This window comes from Monodelphis domestica, chromosome 7 (genome assembly GCF_027887165.1).
Source record: "Monodelphis domestica isolate mMonDom1 chromosome 7, mMonDom1.pri, whole genome shotgun sequence".
Classification (NCBI taxonomy): Eukaryota; Metazoa; Chordata; class Mammalia; order Didelphimorphia; family Didelphidae; genus Monodelphis; species Monodelphis domestica.
The window spans coordinates 222037050-222052843 of record NC_077233.1 but is presented as its reverse complement, the minus strand read 5'-3'; the positions used below and the strand labels follow the sequence as shown (position 1 = coordinate 222052843).

The following is a 15794-nucleotide window of genomic DNA, read 5'->3' as shown; positions in this document are numbered from 1 at the left end:
GATAAGGGTTAGGCAATGGGGGTTAAGTGATTTGCCCAGGGTCACACAGCTGGGAAGTGTCTGAGGCCAGATTTGAACTCCTTCCATTCACTTTAAAAACAACAACAAACCCTTACCTTCCATCTTAGAGTAAATACTGTGTATTACTTCTAAGGCAGAAAATCGGTAAGAACTAGGCAATGGGGGTTAAGTGGTGCCCCCAGGGTTGAACAGCTACAAAGGGTCTCCTGCCAGATTTGAACCCAGGACCTCTGGTCTCTAGACCTGGCTCTCTATCCACTGAACCACCTAGCTGTCTCCTTTCTATTCACTTTTAATCACATGTGGTTGAGTAGTAGACAGAGAGAACATATAACATGGCTTACTGAAGGGTGGGCAATTTGTTTCTGAGATATGCTCTAATTCCTTATCTGGATAACCATCATCATTTTGGGGTAGGGGGTGGTGGTAAAAGCCTGGGGAAAGGAGAAAAGGAATAAAAATTTATATAGCTACTCATATGTTCCAGGTACTGTGCTAAAGACTTCAAAAAACTATGGGAAATGGGTGCTATTATTTCCCCATTTTTACAGGTGAGGAGATGAACAAACAGAGATTAAGTGACTTGACCAAGATCACACAGCTAGTAAGTATTTGAGGCTGGATTTGAACTCAGGCCTTTTGACTCTAGGTCCAGTCCTTTATCAATTGTGTCACCAGCTGCTTCTTACAGAGAGGCTACTCCAGACTCTAGGCAAGGACATAGGATTTGCACTGAGGGATACAGTTTTGAAGCTCACACACAGTAGCTCATACCTATTAGCAGTGTGAATCTGGGAAAATCTGTTTTAAGCCTCAGTTTCCTTATTTGTAAAGTGAGTATAATTAGAACACCTACCTCACAAGGTTGCTGTGAGGATCAAATGTTTTGCCAACCATAAAGTGCAGTATAAATTGGCCATGTGACTGCCTGCAAGATCCTGGACTTCAGTTTCCTCATCTGTGGATTTGTATTGCCTCACAATTACAGGATTATGGCACAGGAAACACTTTATAGTCCTCTAGTCCAGATGAGGAAATTGAGGCCCACATCAATTTGCCCTTAATCTTTTTCTACACTGGGAGATACCAGTCTAATGAAGCCCACAGAGAAACAAATCCTGACTTGGGTTTCATCTCCACAAACTTAAAACTGTGTTAATCTAGATGAGTAGTTCTGGGGGCAAGTCACCTGAAGTTGGTCTTTATTTCCTCATCTGTAAAATGGGAATACAACTTTAAAAATACACTCAAGAATTTTTGGATTCTGATCTATAAAGATTTAATATTTAGGGCTGGAAGGGACCTCTGAAAGCATCTTATCCTGGAGTCCTTATCCTTTTCTTGTGATATGGACCCCCTTTTGGCAGTCTGGTGATGCCCATGGAAGCCTTCTCAAAAAAAAAAAGTTTTTAAATGCATAAAACAAAATGGAATTATAAAGGAAATTAATTATATTGAAATCCAGTTTGTCTATCTATCAATCCATCCATGTCCATCCATCTGTCAGTCTGTCCCTCTATCTATCTCTGTCTATCTTTGTATCTATGTCTATCTATCTATCCATCCATCTGTCTGTCCATCCATTTGTGTCTGTCCATGCATGCATCCATCTGTGTCTGTCTGTCTATTGGTCTATCTATTCTTCCATCCATCCATCCATCCATCCAACCAACTATCCATCTATCTATCCATTCATCCATGTCTGTCCATCCATTCATCCATCCATCCATCCATGCATGCATGCATCCATCTGTGTCTGTCTGTCTATTGATCTATCTATTCTTCCATCCATCCATCCATCCATCCATCCAACCAACTATCCATCTATCTATCTATCCATTCATCCATGTCTGTCCATCCATCCATCCATCCATGCATGCATCCATCTGTGTCTGTCTGCCTATCTATTTTTTCTATCCATCTGTCTATCTGTCTATTGGTTTATCTATTCTTCCATCCACCCATGCATCCATCCACCTATGCATCCATCTATCTATCCATCTATCTATCTATCTATCTATCTATCTATCTATCTATCTATCTATCTATCTATCTATCTATCTATCTATCTGTGTGTTGATCTGTGTCTGTTTATCTATCTATCTATCCATCTCTCTCTCTCTCTCTCTCTCTCTCTCTCTCTCTCTCTCTCTCTTTACTTTGTCTTGGAAACAACTCTTTAAGACAGAAGGATAAGGAGTAGACAAACAGGCTTAAGGGCTTGCCCAGAGTCACATCACTCTCTCTTTTTACATATATAAATTTAATTTAATTTCTCCCTCCAATTACATGTAAAAAGTTTCCAACATTTTACAAAGAATTTTGAGTCTTGAATTCTCTCCCTCCCTGCCTGCTCCCCCCTCACTGTGATGGTTAAACAATCTTATATAGATTTTCTTCAAATTAATCCTCTTGAGGAAGGAAAGAAAAAAAAATGTAAGAAAGAAAGTGAAAAATGTTTGCTTGGGTCTGGATTCAGATTCCATCAGTTCTTTCTATGGAAGCAGATGGCAACCAACATGTATGTTTTTTAAAAGTTCACTGCCTCCAGGTTAAGAACACTTGAATGTCAACCCTGTCATTTTACATATGAAGAAACTGAGGCCATGAGAAATAGTGACTTGATCAAGACTATCCCTTCACAGAGATAATAGGCCCAGGTGGGTGACTGAATTTAGAAGAGAATAAGGTTCTCTAGAACTACCATGAATTGTAAACATTATCATCACTGATGGCTCTCCACACATATCAAGCTTGTTTCTAAAAATATTTGTTTGCAAATCATGTAACACTTTAAAGGCAGCAGGGAGTTTTGCTTGAGGAAGGCGCCTACCCATGCAACCATTTTCTCAAGTCAAGATACTTATTTTGAAGTATTATCATTGCTTTTCTTCCCACCTCTTCTGATGTGATGCACATTTAGTTGTTCTTTCCTATCCTCATTAGGACTAGAGGTAGCTTGGAAAAGACCTCAGACTCTGTGGGAAGTGGGAACCACAGAATATGAATCAGAGACTGGAAATTGTCATCCTGACTCTGCTGCCAGCTAGCTGTGTGATCCAGGGCTAGTTATTTAACCTTTCTGTGCCTAAAATTCCTCATCTATGGGTGGGATAAAAGGAGGAGTAGGAACACTGCATAATCCAGTGATGTTAAAACTCAAATAGAAACTGTTCCTGGAGGTCAGCATATTGACTTAGAAAGAAAACCACAAATGAGCATTATCTATGTTGCATGATATTTATTAAATTTGTTAATCATTTCCCGATTACAGCTCAATATGCTTCAGGCCACACTCTGGAGTTTTGTAGACCTTTTGGGGCTCTTGAGCCTCAAGTGTGACACCTCTAAATAGAGCAGTGGATTTGGAGTCAGGAAGACAAAGGCTTAAATCCTTCCTTTGAAGCTGGTTGTGTGACCTTGGAGAAGTTACTTGAATTTTCTGGAGTCTCCCTCCCCTCATGTCTAAAAAATAGTTACAATAATATCTATAGGGCAACCACAGAATTGTTGCTCAAACAAGATACTGTATACAATGATGTGCAGACTTTAGACTGCTAATGTGAATGTCCATTGTTATTACCAAGGACTGAAAGTGTTACAGAAAGTTAAAAGCAAAATGATGTTCGATTGTGTCTAACTCTGCGTGGCCCCATTTGGGGTTTTCTTGGCAAAGATCCTGGTGTGGTTTGCCATTTTCTTCTCCAGCTCGTTTTACAGATGTGGAAACTGAGGTAAACGGGGTTAAGTGACTTGCTTAGGGACACATAGCTAGTAAGGGAGGCTAGATATGAACTCAAAATTTTCTGACTCCAGGCCCAGCACGCTGTCCTCTGTGCCCCCTAACTACCTTGGAAGCAAAATGCAATGATGTTAATTATTATGAGCAGTTTTAATGTGGACAAGACTAAGAAGCCATTGGATCTGGAAATCTAGGAACCCAGTTGGAAATGGATCAGGTAGACTGAATAACCACTATGTCTCCAGGACTTCTCTGTACCTGCCATGTCTTTCCCTGCAGCACCGACTGACCTGTTGGCTGTGCAGCTTTAATAAAAATTGTAGGATGGGGAGGTGATTGTTGTTTAGTCATCCAACTATTTGTGATTTTCTTAGCAAAGATCCTGGAGTGGTTCACCATTTCCTTTTCTAGCTCATTTAACAGTTCAGGAAATGGAGTCAAACTAGGTTAAGTGACTTGTCCAAGGTCACCCTTCTAGTGTCTGAGATCACACTTGAACCCAGGTCTTCCTGATTCCCAGACCTATTCATTGTGTTACCTTGATGTCCATCGTAGGGGGACTTCAAAGATAAAGTCTGTTAGAGGTTGAGCTTGAACTAAAACCCAGGACTCCCATCTCCCATTCCAGTCCTGCTTCTATTAGATCATCACTGCCATCTCTTTTTTTCCTCCTCCCTGCTCACTGGTCTATGGTAGGCTTTTCTTCCTTGGATTTATGTAATTGGTTGAGTGCGGTGACATGCTGTTTGCAGGCCTGCATTTTCTTTCCTTTTCTGTGAGCTATTTTGAGCACCGGTGCTAGGAAACTTAATTCACTTCACTCAGACCAGGGGGGGGGGGGGGGGGGAAGGAGGAAGGTGGGGAGCTTAGATGCGTGCTTTGAAAGCTCTCCAGTTCCCCTCTGCTTCCTAACAGATGGCTGCAAACTGTGGTGTGTTAATTTTATCTAGATACTCCAGGATTCGTGTGGAGGAGGAAAAGCTCAGGATATTTGGAAAAGACAAAGACCCCTTTCATAGATTAGGGTAATGCGGATGGCTCACAGAATTAGAGATTTAGACCTTAGAGGAATCTCAGAGACCTTCCAGTCTATCTCCCTCATTTTATAGATGAAGAAATGGAAGCAGAGTGATTTAAATGACTTGTCCAGGGTCATACAGTAAGGGAGTGTCTCAGGACTCCCAGTCTCTAGCTTCAGAGCCTCATCCTCTACACCAAGCTGCTTCTCAATCTACAAGTATATTTATTAAACACCTATTGAATACTACACACAAAAGAAATAAAACAATCCACCCTCAAGGAGTTTAAATTCTAACTAAACAATATGTATATCTGTAAGTATATAATTTTTAAAATACCCTCAGACACCTACTGTGTGATCCTGGGCAAGTCACTTAACTTCTATTTGTCTCAGTTTCCTCAACTGTAAAGAGAAGATAATAATAACATACTTCCTTGGGTCCTTGTGAGGATCAAATGAAATAACTAATATGTTCAGCATAGTGCCTGGCACATCAAAAGTGCTATAGCCATCATTTTGTGAAGTATTTCCCAATTACATTTAAAAAACCCAAAACCTAATAACAACTCGAAGACAGAAGGGTAAGGGCTAGGTAAATGGGATTAAGTAACTTGCCCAGGGTCATCCAGCCAGGAAGAGTTTGAGGTCCTATTTGAGCCCAGGACCTCCTGACTCCAGGCCTGGTACTCTGTTCATTGTGCCACCTGGCTGCCCCAACCCTATCTCTATCACATGTTTTTGGTTGTTTTTTTTTTAAGTGTTTAAAATCTTTAAAAGAAATTTTTTTCTAGGAGAGGGCACTGGGTAGCTCAGTGGATTGGGAGCCAGGCCTGGAGACAGAAGGCCCTAGGTTCAAATCTAGCCTCAGACACTTCCTAGCTGTGTGACCCTGGGCAAGTCACTTAACCCTCATTGACTAGCCCTTATACTCTTCTGCCTTCAGTATTGGTTCTTAGGCAAAAGGCAAGGGTCTAATATATATACATACATATATAAATATATATAGAAATGTATTACATGTAATTGACAAAAAATAAAAAATATTTTATTTCCTCAATTACATGTAATAATTTTCAATGTTTTCCAAGATGATTAAGATCCATATTGTCTCCCTTCCCACTCCTGGAGATGGTAAGCAATTTGATCTGGGTTATACATGTCCCAATTATTGTTCAAAATTTTTATTTTTAAAAATCCTCATTTGCTGTTTCAGAGCCAATACTAGGTATTACTTCTAAGTCAGAAGAGAGATAAGGGATAGGCAATGGGGGTTAAGTGACTTGCCCAGGGTCACACTGCCAGGAAGTGTTTGAGGTCAATTTTGAACCCGAGTCTTCCTATCTCTGGCTTGGCTCTCTATTCACTTAGCTACCTAGCTACCCCTCAATTACATTCAAAAACAAAAACAATTTTTATCTTCTGTCTTAGAATCAATACTAGGTATTAGTTCTAAGGCAGAAGAGCTGTAAAGGCTAAGCAATGGGGATGAAGTGATTTGCCCAGGGTCACATAGCTGGGAGTGTCTGAGGTTTGAATCCACCAATTACATTTTAATCTGTTTTGGGCCTGCTTTGGAGGAGGGCTGGCCTCATTTTTAGCACTTCTTGTCCAGCTGATCCCTAAGGCCATTTATCCAGGTCCAGATGTGCTATTTTCATGGTTCCTGGCTCTGGGAAATGTAAAAACCCAGGGTCTCCTGGCAGCAGTTCCTAGCTCAGGTTTTGGCCTTTTGGAGATCCTCCTCACCTCTGGCCAGACTGAATGCAGTGCTGGCTTGCTCTGTTGATCCTACATGATTTATTGATTTAAACAACATTTAGTACCACGATTTTATTATCAGTGACATAACAAATTTATACAACATGGGTGCTGCCACTGGAGGAGGGGTCTTGGTGGCAAGCAGCAGCAGCAGCAGCAGCAGAAGAAGAAGAGGGCAGCACTAGAGGCCTCTTAGGTCCCAAGCACCCCGGAGGCCACAGAAAGGAGGTGCAGCCCGATAGTAACCAATGCTGGCCTGAGGGGGGATGGTTCCACCCGGCTTCTCCAAAAGGCCTGTCTGGGTGTCAGACCCACGATCTGCTCAGCCTCAAACAAGTTTGGGGTCGGGGGTCTGAGGCATGCTGCAGGGACTGGCCCAGGGGCCGAGAAGGGGCGGTGAGGGTCCCGCACCAGGGGCCTTGCTGAGGCGTCCTGAGGGTGGTCGACGTGTGCCTGCCTGCCCCTAGAGAGCCATCCCTCAGGGCAGTCACTGGGCATCGAGGTGGCCTCGGCCCTCGTGGATACCAATGCCAAGAACCTTGAGGGGTGCGGCTTGTTCTCGAACTTGCCATCCACAGGGACGCGGCGAGCGGGAGCATGGGGAGTGCCGCGGCTTCCCCCAGCCCAAATCAATCCAGTCAGTTTGGGGACTGACCTGGGATGTGCGTAAGAATTCCCCTCCACCCTCCTGCCTCGAGCCTGCCCCAGAAGAGGGCTTCACCCACCAGCCAGTGACCGCGCCGTGGCTAGGGCGGGCATCTTGCCCTTTGCCCAGCCTAGGCAGCCTTCCCCTCCTTGCTCTGGCTCCACTGACGCTTCGTTCTTTTCCCGAGTTGGAGCAGCGGCTCTCCCTGCGCCGCCGCCGCCGCCGTTCCTCCACAAATGGAGTCTGCCCATCCCCCCCCCACCCCACTCCCCCCCCCCCCCCCCCCGGAGCAAAACCTGTACTTCCTGGTTTTTGAAAGCCCAGCTCCGGCGTACCGTGCACACCGGGGCTGGGTACGCCTTCTCGATGATGAGTACGAACCCTAGAAATGGAAAACGGTTTGTTTCCTTCTCCTCTCCCCCCCAGGTTAAACGGACAGATCTCATTTGCGCTTTCTTTCCTTTTTTTTAAGAGAGAAAAATTCCGACATGCTCTGTACAAGGCCCATCTCTGCACTCCCCTCCCCCTCAGCGGCTCAGGAGGCGCGTCCACGACTGGCCTGGGAGATGGCTCCCACCGACCGGCGCGCCTCCTTCGAGCATCCGGGGTCACACGCTCAGCCCAAAGGCACAAACGCGGAATAACTCCTTGTGGAGAATGAGCCAAGGACAAGACCGGTCCTGCAGGTCTCAGGCCGGCAGCGGAGGGGAGGCTGGGGAAGGTTGTCCAAAGCCCTTCACTCCGACCAAGGTCCCCCGGGGGCTGGAATTGGGAGCCAAGTTTCGTCCATCATGCCGTCAGTTCGGTTCTCTGTCAAACTTAGCAGCAGCAAGGGTTCAACCAGCCTTGTGGATCAGTGCCAGGGACCAGTACCCAATGCACCTATGCATAACTACATCCCCCCCACCCCCGTGTTGGGGCCACAGCTGGGATGGAAGAGAAGTCCAACCCCCTCGTTTTTATAAAAGGGGAAACTGAGGCCTGGAGAGATGAACTGAGTGGCTGAGGTCTCACAGCAGCAGAGCTGGGGCTAGAAACCAAGTGTCCTGGCTCCTGAGTCCAACATACCCTTTACTAATCCATCGGGAGCCCCATCTGCAGAGCTTTCGTTACCAAAGTACCAAGAGGCCCTGGTTATAAGGCAATTTCAACTAGAAGGGACGCAAGATCAGAGCAAGGTGCCATATATATATATAATATATATGTATATATACATATATATAATATATATGTATATATATATTTTATATATATGTATATATATATATATATATATATATGCATGATGTATTTTACCAGTCCATCTTCTCCCCATGCTACACAGGCTGAAATATACAGAGAATAAAATAAATAAGATCAACACTTGTCACTACTGGCCTGCCAGAAATAAAGATTACTGACCCCGGGCCATCGGTTGAAGTATACAGCAAAGTTATGTGTCTCTCCTAACAGGGCAGAGAGATGAGCCTAGGCCAGCTGGCTAATCCCCCCAATCACCCCCACATTCCCTCAATTCTCCTGAGTGGACCCTGGTTTTTCTCTGACCAAAGTGTTTAGAAAAGGAAAAGAGGGCAAAGTCTATCAGGATGTTGCACCCACAGCTCCTCAGGATCCTTTATTAGCGCTGAGCCCACCTACCCAGTAGGCCCTCAAGAAATATTTCTTGTATGAAGGTGAGCTCTCTACCAAGCACGAGTTGGCTTTTTGCTGCTGAGTTCATGAAGAGAAGAATCTATAAGCCGGTGGTGGTGAGCCTATGGCACGTGTGCCAGAGCCCCAGCAAACAGGTCGGCTGAGTGTGTGACCAGAAAGCCAGAAGGATGCGGGGCTAGGCTGCTCCTCTCTCCCTCTCCACGTGCCTGAGGACATCACCCCCCCCCCCCCCCAAAGGTTCACCATCACTGCTATAATCTGTTCCCACTGATCTGGTTTCACTCCTCCTTCCACTAATCGCATCCAAACTCCATTTTCCAAAAGCAAAGATCAACTCAAGGCCAGCTAGCTGTTGGTCAGCTGGGTAATAAGAGTTCCATGAGTCAGTGTAAAAAAAAAGGGAAAAGTCTGCTCTCTTCAGTGGGAGTACAGAGGCCTCTTATGAAAGGTCCTTGCCCCCTGACCTTTGCCAAATGGAATCATAGCCAGTTCTATTAAAGACACGAGGGTCTGGTAGCCGAAACAAGATGGGGCACAGCATGCCAGGGACTGTAGTCTGTTTGGATGGTGCCATCTTTGTAAAACATAGGAGAAGGCAGATGGGTTTGCCACAACTGAGAAAACTAACAACTGGGTCTAGTTAAATCATTTAATCAACCAATAAACATTTATTAAGCGCCTACTATGTGCCAGGCACTGTGCTAAGCGCTGGAGCGAGTTAAGGATGGCAAAGACAACTGTGGGTACTTCCATAGTCTGGAAAGCACATCATCTTTTTCCTTGAGCTCCGCCCTATAATTCAGATGGGAATACGTGCCTGTCACTGGGGCACTTCAGATAAAAGAGACCAAGGCCAGAGTTACTCATGGGAAGGGTCTGCCCATCAATGTAAGCCATTTTCAACTTTCTCAGTTAAATGACTACTTCTCTTCCCCTGGGATGGGCTCTTTGGTCAGGAGACAGATCAGAGAGGTGGAGGCAAGTCAGGGAGGCCCATGGAATGATCAACCCATGTGGTTAACAGGGTCTGTACTGATCTGGGCCAACAAGAGCTGGGGAAGAGAGTAAAGCTTTGCTGTCTACAGATCCCTGGCTTAACTGGAGCTTCGGGGATGAGGTTTTACTGAGAAACTGGAAGCTTATGAATTCAGATGGTAGAAAATGGAGAACTTGGGAGAAGAGGAAAATTTACCCCTGGAGAACATCAAGATTACATTATACATACGAATACATGTATGAAATTCAAAAAGGAATTCTTTAGAATTCAGAGAAGGGGCATCTAGACAGCATGATGGATAGAGAGGCAGACCTAGAGTCAGGAGGACCTGGGTTTAAATCTGTCCTCAGACACTTCCTCTCTGTGTGACCCTGGACAAGTCATTTAACCCCGTTGTTCAGCCCTTGCCCTTCTATCTTAAAGAGTTATTACTAAAATGGAAAGTAAAGGTTTAAAAAAATTCCGTGAAGTCTCTGGGTGAATCATGTCATTTCTCTGGGTCCACTGGCACATCCATACTAATTGAGAAGTGGAAGATTCCCTGATTCTGGGCCCATCTTCTACATTTAATCCTTGCTGAGGGTCTAAATCCCATCCTACTTTTGATCATCTTTTCCCAAAAAGAGCAGCAGAATGACGACTACCCCCAAAGCACCAAATAATCCCTTGGCAGGTGTAGAACATTTACTAATTATTGGTCAAGTGAGGATGGATGAAGAGGCTGGAGCAAATGAAGAAATCAGGGGCAGCTGGGACATCACCCATGTGGAGCAGCAGCCCAAACAAGTCCAAGCTCCGAGCATTTCTCATCATGAAAGTGTCCATCTTTATTAATGCCCACATCACACTTATGGAGGGAGCTGAAAACCCTCAAGCACAGAGACCTAAGACTGGCCACAGGGAGTGAGAAAGCTGCAATGGTCTCCCAAATGCCCCTTTTCTTGCTGATTTACTGTTTTGATGTGCAAAGCCTGGCCTGGCCACATACACATCAAATATAGCAGGAAGTGGAGCTTAGGGATTCCAGCATCCCCTCTCCTGCCAGGTTCTTTTTTCTTTTTTGACAGGGAGATGCAAAAATGCCCGAGGACCAATGTGAATAACTGCCCAGGTGTAACCAGCATAGGTAAATGCATGCAAGATGAAAAGGCACACAAATACCTTAAAGTTATTTTTTTTCCCTTTAGCCTTCTAATTCTTGACAAGAGAGGGGGTGGTCCTAGATGCCCACTTTATACCAAACTCCTGTCTTCCCCACAGTTCTTCTCCAATCAGTTCTTACACAACCTTGGGACCTATCTCTAGGAAAACTAGCCTGGACTCCCCAGGTACCCTCTAGAGCTTCTTTTGGGGCAGGACAAATTCCATGCCTATCTCCTTCACTTCTTGGCCCACAAGTGTCCCCATCATTCACCACAACTAGAACATATGCAAGATTCATTTCTAGAATTCACTCTTGAGACTGTGCTAAAATAAATCTGATCTTGGAGGGCATTCACACAGACCCAGATAGGAAGCACTTTTTGCCAATGGAAGAGAGGAGTTTCCCAAGTATCATGGCCAATCCCTAAGGTTCAGTTCCCCAGACTCCCTCACCTCCCTCCCCAGACAGCAGCATTAGGTCTGAGCTAATTAGGTTTCCAATAAATAGATCCTTCATCCTTGAACTTCCTAAGAGCCACTGCCATAAAGTAAAAACTTGGGTCCAATGGCAGGGGCAGAACTTGGAAGCAGAACTGGGCATCAAGACCCAGGGGCAGCCCCAGACCTTGAGTTCAGATTCCTACCCCCTCCCCAAAGTGGATGCAAGGCAGTGAGGCCGTCAGTCAGTGTCCCTTTTCTAATAGAGTGAGGCATACACAATGGTTGTGAGAACATAGCCACTGGAAACAGCAGATGCTTGCAAAAAATCAGGCCCTGTGACAACAGGGGAGATATTCCAGGGAGAAGAGGTTGCTCCATTTTCTTTCATCAGTCTTGGGACATCTGCCTTCACCAACCCACTCCCCGTGTTGGCTCCCAACAGGATCAGCTGGATGCTTGTCCTTTTTTTTCCTCTGTTTTTTTACATGTCAAATAAAACCGGGTTGTTCTGTAAACAGAATTGAGTGTCCTTGGATCCCTCAAAGTCAATCTTTCTTTAAGGTTTATGTTTGAAATGGGCTTCCACTGGAATGGGAAAAACAAACACATACACATTGCGTTACAGTGAGATACAACTGGAACACAATGCCCTCTTTGTCTGATGGGGACATAACCATCCCGATGACAGCAAGACTATGCTCTGACCCCCCATTCAGATGGCTTTGCCAACAGTCTCCCCAGAAAGGAGGCTCTCCCCTTTCGATTTTGGAAACTCAGAGAGGATGTTTGAGGGACCTTAATTTCCTGGGCTCCCATCTCCTTCCTACCCCAGGGGCCTGCTCGCTCGCTGCCCAAACAGAGGGGAGATGGGGAAGATGGGCTTTCAAGACCTCTTGCCAACAGCCAAGATATTGGTGACCTCAGCTCCCCTCAGCCACTCATCCCAGGATCTCGGTCTCCATGGCTACCATCCTCCCAGGGGATGGTCCTGTCTCACAGAGCCAGACCTAGGGTGTTGGAATTGTAGCATCCCCCCTCCTTTGTTACCCTTTCTCTCCTTTCTCTTTCACCAGCAAAAAGGGGGAGAACACGGGGACTTAATGAGGAAATAAAAGAGAAATGTTTTAAGAGGGCCAGGAAAAAAAAGAAAGTAGGTAAAAGTCCTTTTGTTGACTCCTCCTTCTCCTCTAGGCACCTAAATGGAGACTGAAAAATAACTCTTCTGAGAGGGGCTGGATCCCAACCCATATGGAAGTGGGGCAGTCAGTGAGGTATAGGTCTAGGAAGCTCAGGGTAAGGATCAGGAGGAAAGTTTCCTTGGCATCCTTGTTCCCATTATGGTCAAATAATCATTCCACTACTAGAACCACTCAAGTCTCCAGTGACCTCACAGGTGGTCAAGAACAGCCTCTCTCACCTGCATACTCCTGAGGCAGCATTGGCCTATTAATCACTTTCTGAAAAGCTGCCATCCATTCCCGTTGGTCACCTTCTGTCTCACAGGCAAAAAGGAACTTTCGGTCGGGGGTGACGATAGTGATGCCGTGTTGCCAGTGGTGGCCCTGGGTGGAAGGGGGAAGACCCTCGAGAACCGTGTAGCTGTTTTCCTTACTGCCAATGAAAACTTCCCCTCTGGCAAAAGCATCCTGAGGAGGAGAAGATCAGCCAGTCAGCAATGATTTATTAAGACCTATACTATGTGCCCAGGCACTTAGGCTAGAAGTACAAGGGAATGACAATTCATATTTCCAATACATGCAAAGTAGCATTATATTCTTTTTCTCCCCTTTTCTCTCTTTTTAAACCCTCCCTTTCTTAGTATTACTTCTAAGACAGAAGAGTGGAAAAGGCTCAGCAATTGGGGTTAAATGATTTGCTCAGAGTCACACACTAGTATAAGTGACTGAGACTAAATTTGAACTCACAAGCTCCAGGCCCATTGCTCTATCCACTGAGCCCCCTAGCTGCCCCTTACAAACCTCTTTCTTTACCCAGCTGCTACTCAATAGAGCAGGTATTAATGTCTTTATTTTACAAATGAGGAAAGGAAAGTTCAAGGTAATTAGAGGAGTTGCTCAGGATATTAATTTCCTTTTCTATAAAATAAGGAAGATGTGAGCATGAGGCAAATTGTAAGATGTGGTTGTTTTCAGTCTTATATGTCATTCCATATGCCAAACAACCAAGTGAATTGGTAATTGAGGTCCCTGAAATTTGAATGTGAGTAGCAACCAAATATATTCTACTACTTACCTAAGTATCTGTACCCCACTCCAAATCTTGGTTTCAATTGGAGTACTCTCTCTCTCCCTCTCTCTCTCTCTCTCTGGAACCCTAATGGTTCTAAGGCAATCTAAATGATTTGCCTAGGGTCACACAGCTAAGAAATGTCTGAGAATTAATCTCTTCCATGTTAATTCATTGGTGTAATTACTAAACATGGGGTGGAGAAACCTATCTACAAGAAAGTTGTAATGTATGTGTTCATAAAAGCTGGCCTAATCTGTAATGAGATCTGCTTTGTAAAAGATTTTAGCAGGAACATCTAAAGAATCTCTGCAAGCAACATGGAATCAGAGAAGCAAATCTTCTAAAGAGAGACCTATCCCTGACTGCCAGAGAAAAGATGGTTTTTGGAGTTCAGATAACTATATGAGACATGTGAGATCTGAGATGAAATTTTGTTGATACTGGGGATAAGCTACTAAAATGCAAAGGAGCCTGAGGTTACTTAATGTTGTTAGTTGTTATTGTATCATCTTTGCTTTCTACATTACTGTATCTGCATACTTGCTTCTTCCATAGTTCTACAGGGGACTTAAGATCAGGATAAGGACACCATAGACCAAAATCTACACCAAATGGCCTGATATTTTGCCTCTACCTCTCTCCTCAAAAAGGGAGGTAAGAGGTTCACAAATTTGTCTGTCCATCAGAAAGAGCAAGGCAAAATCTAATCCATATTGTCAAAGTTTTCCTGCAGGCTCTCGAGGGATCCACATCATCTTGTGAGCACCCACAAGCCAGGAGAGTGCAAAGGAACAGAAACCTGCAAACTTAGGATCCCCATGGACCTCCTCCTGATTCTTCCTTTGAGAATATTCTTCCTCCTGATTTTTTTGGTCCCTGTCTTCTAAATATTCTCATTTATTTTGTTTCTTCTTAGTTACACTCTATTGGATTTCAGATGGTACCATCCATTGCCAGCCCAACTGCCACCACTCTTCACCCCCTGGATCAAGTGCATCGATTCTTTCCAAAGACGTGACCAGGACCAGCACAATGTCCCAGCTCAGCCTGAAGAAGTTACAAAAGTCGAGACCTTTGCCCATTCTCCTCAGATTTCTTAATTTCTTGGCTTTTAAAAGGGGGGATGGGTAGTGAGAGATAGTCATAGGAATGGGACCCTCATACTCTGAAACCTTGCATTTCTCACTAGTAAACACTGGTTAAACATCAACTGCAAAACCTGTAGTTTCAGCATATAGGCAGGCATGAATTGAAGATTGACCAATTACCTACTCTGTGAACTGGATCTGTAATACTCTATACTGGGCATCAGCTTTATGCCTAATCTGTTTTATTAATTACTCTTAGAACAGAAAGACATAATTAATTACCTATAGTGGTCCTTTGAGGTACTGCATCTCTCCCTCCCCCAAAGTTCTCATTCTAGAAGGGCAGCGAGACCTTTCCCACGTTGACAAATGATGACAAGGTGGACAATGGGGGAACACGGAACCTGCACACTGGGGACTCTGGCATTCCAGAATCCCTCAATCTTGTACTTGCTCCATATTCCCTATGGCAACAAACTCCAAAACATACCTTCGCCTGAGTTTAGAATGGGAGATGCCAAACTATCAGACCCCAATAAACGTGCCAATCCTAATGCACAGGGTAGGGAAGCTGCTACTCCTGGGTGGGAGCTACCACTCTACAGCAGAGCTGCTACTTCATATATCAGCTCCAAAAAGGCTGCTCTACTAGCCCCTGGGCTTATCCATTAGCCTTACGGCTGCCTGATTAGCCCCCAGACTATTCTACCAGCTATTCTACCACCAGAAACCATTTCTTCTTTAAATAAAATTCTTTGAGTTCTGGATTGAGTGGAGTTGAGTCTTTCATTCTTGGGGTGAGACCCTACTACAAACTTGGGTGTGCTTCTCGCACATCAATATGATTTCTAAATCTCCTTTGGCTCTAGCATTCTTTTAAAAAATTAATTTTATCATTACTAAAATTAATAAGCATTTCTTTTCTCTCCTTCCCACCACCTCTAACACAGAACAGAACAAGATTCCAGATTCCATTCCTGTCTCTTCTACCTAGGGTGACTGTAACCTCTCTAGGTTTTATGAAAAATGAGGGG

The 15794-nt window shown here is 44.5% G+C and overlaps 1 protein-coding gene and 1 long non-coding RNA gene across 3 annotated transcripts in view; one reads left to right on the top strand and one right to left on the bottom strand.

The window, feature by feature from the left end:
* Window positions 1-10640: 10640 nt before the first annotated feature.
* The window catches only part of ADAP1 (ArfGAP with dual PH domains 1), a 183490-nt gene continuing 178336 nt past the window's right edge, over window positions 10641-15794 (bottom strand). Inside the window, exons 10-11 of the mRNA XM_056804318.1 lie at window positions 12840-13068; window positions 10641-12007 (exon numbers count right to left, since the gene is read on the bottom strand). Coding sequence (XP_056660296.1) covers window positions 11979-12007; window positions 12840-13068 — 258 coding nt within the window. The 3' untranslated portion in view covers window positions 10641-11978. The remainder of the gene's footprint in view (window positions 12008-12839; window positions 13069-15794) is intronic.
* On the top strand, window positions 12955-15521 carry LOC103099282 (uncharacterized). 2 transcript variants are annotated; one of them, XR_008913346.1, is made up of 4 exons: window positions 12955-13090; window positions 13952-14083; window positions 14228-14326; window positions 14589-15521. It is a non-coding gene; the product is annotated as an uncharacterized LOC103099282 (long non-coding RNA). The 2 variants fall into 2 exon arrangements; XR_008913345.1 differs by lacking the exon at window positions 14228-14326.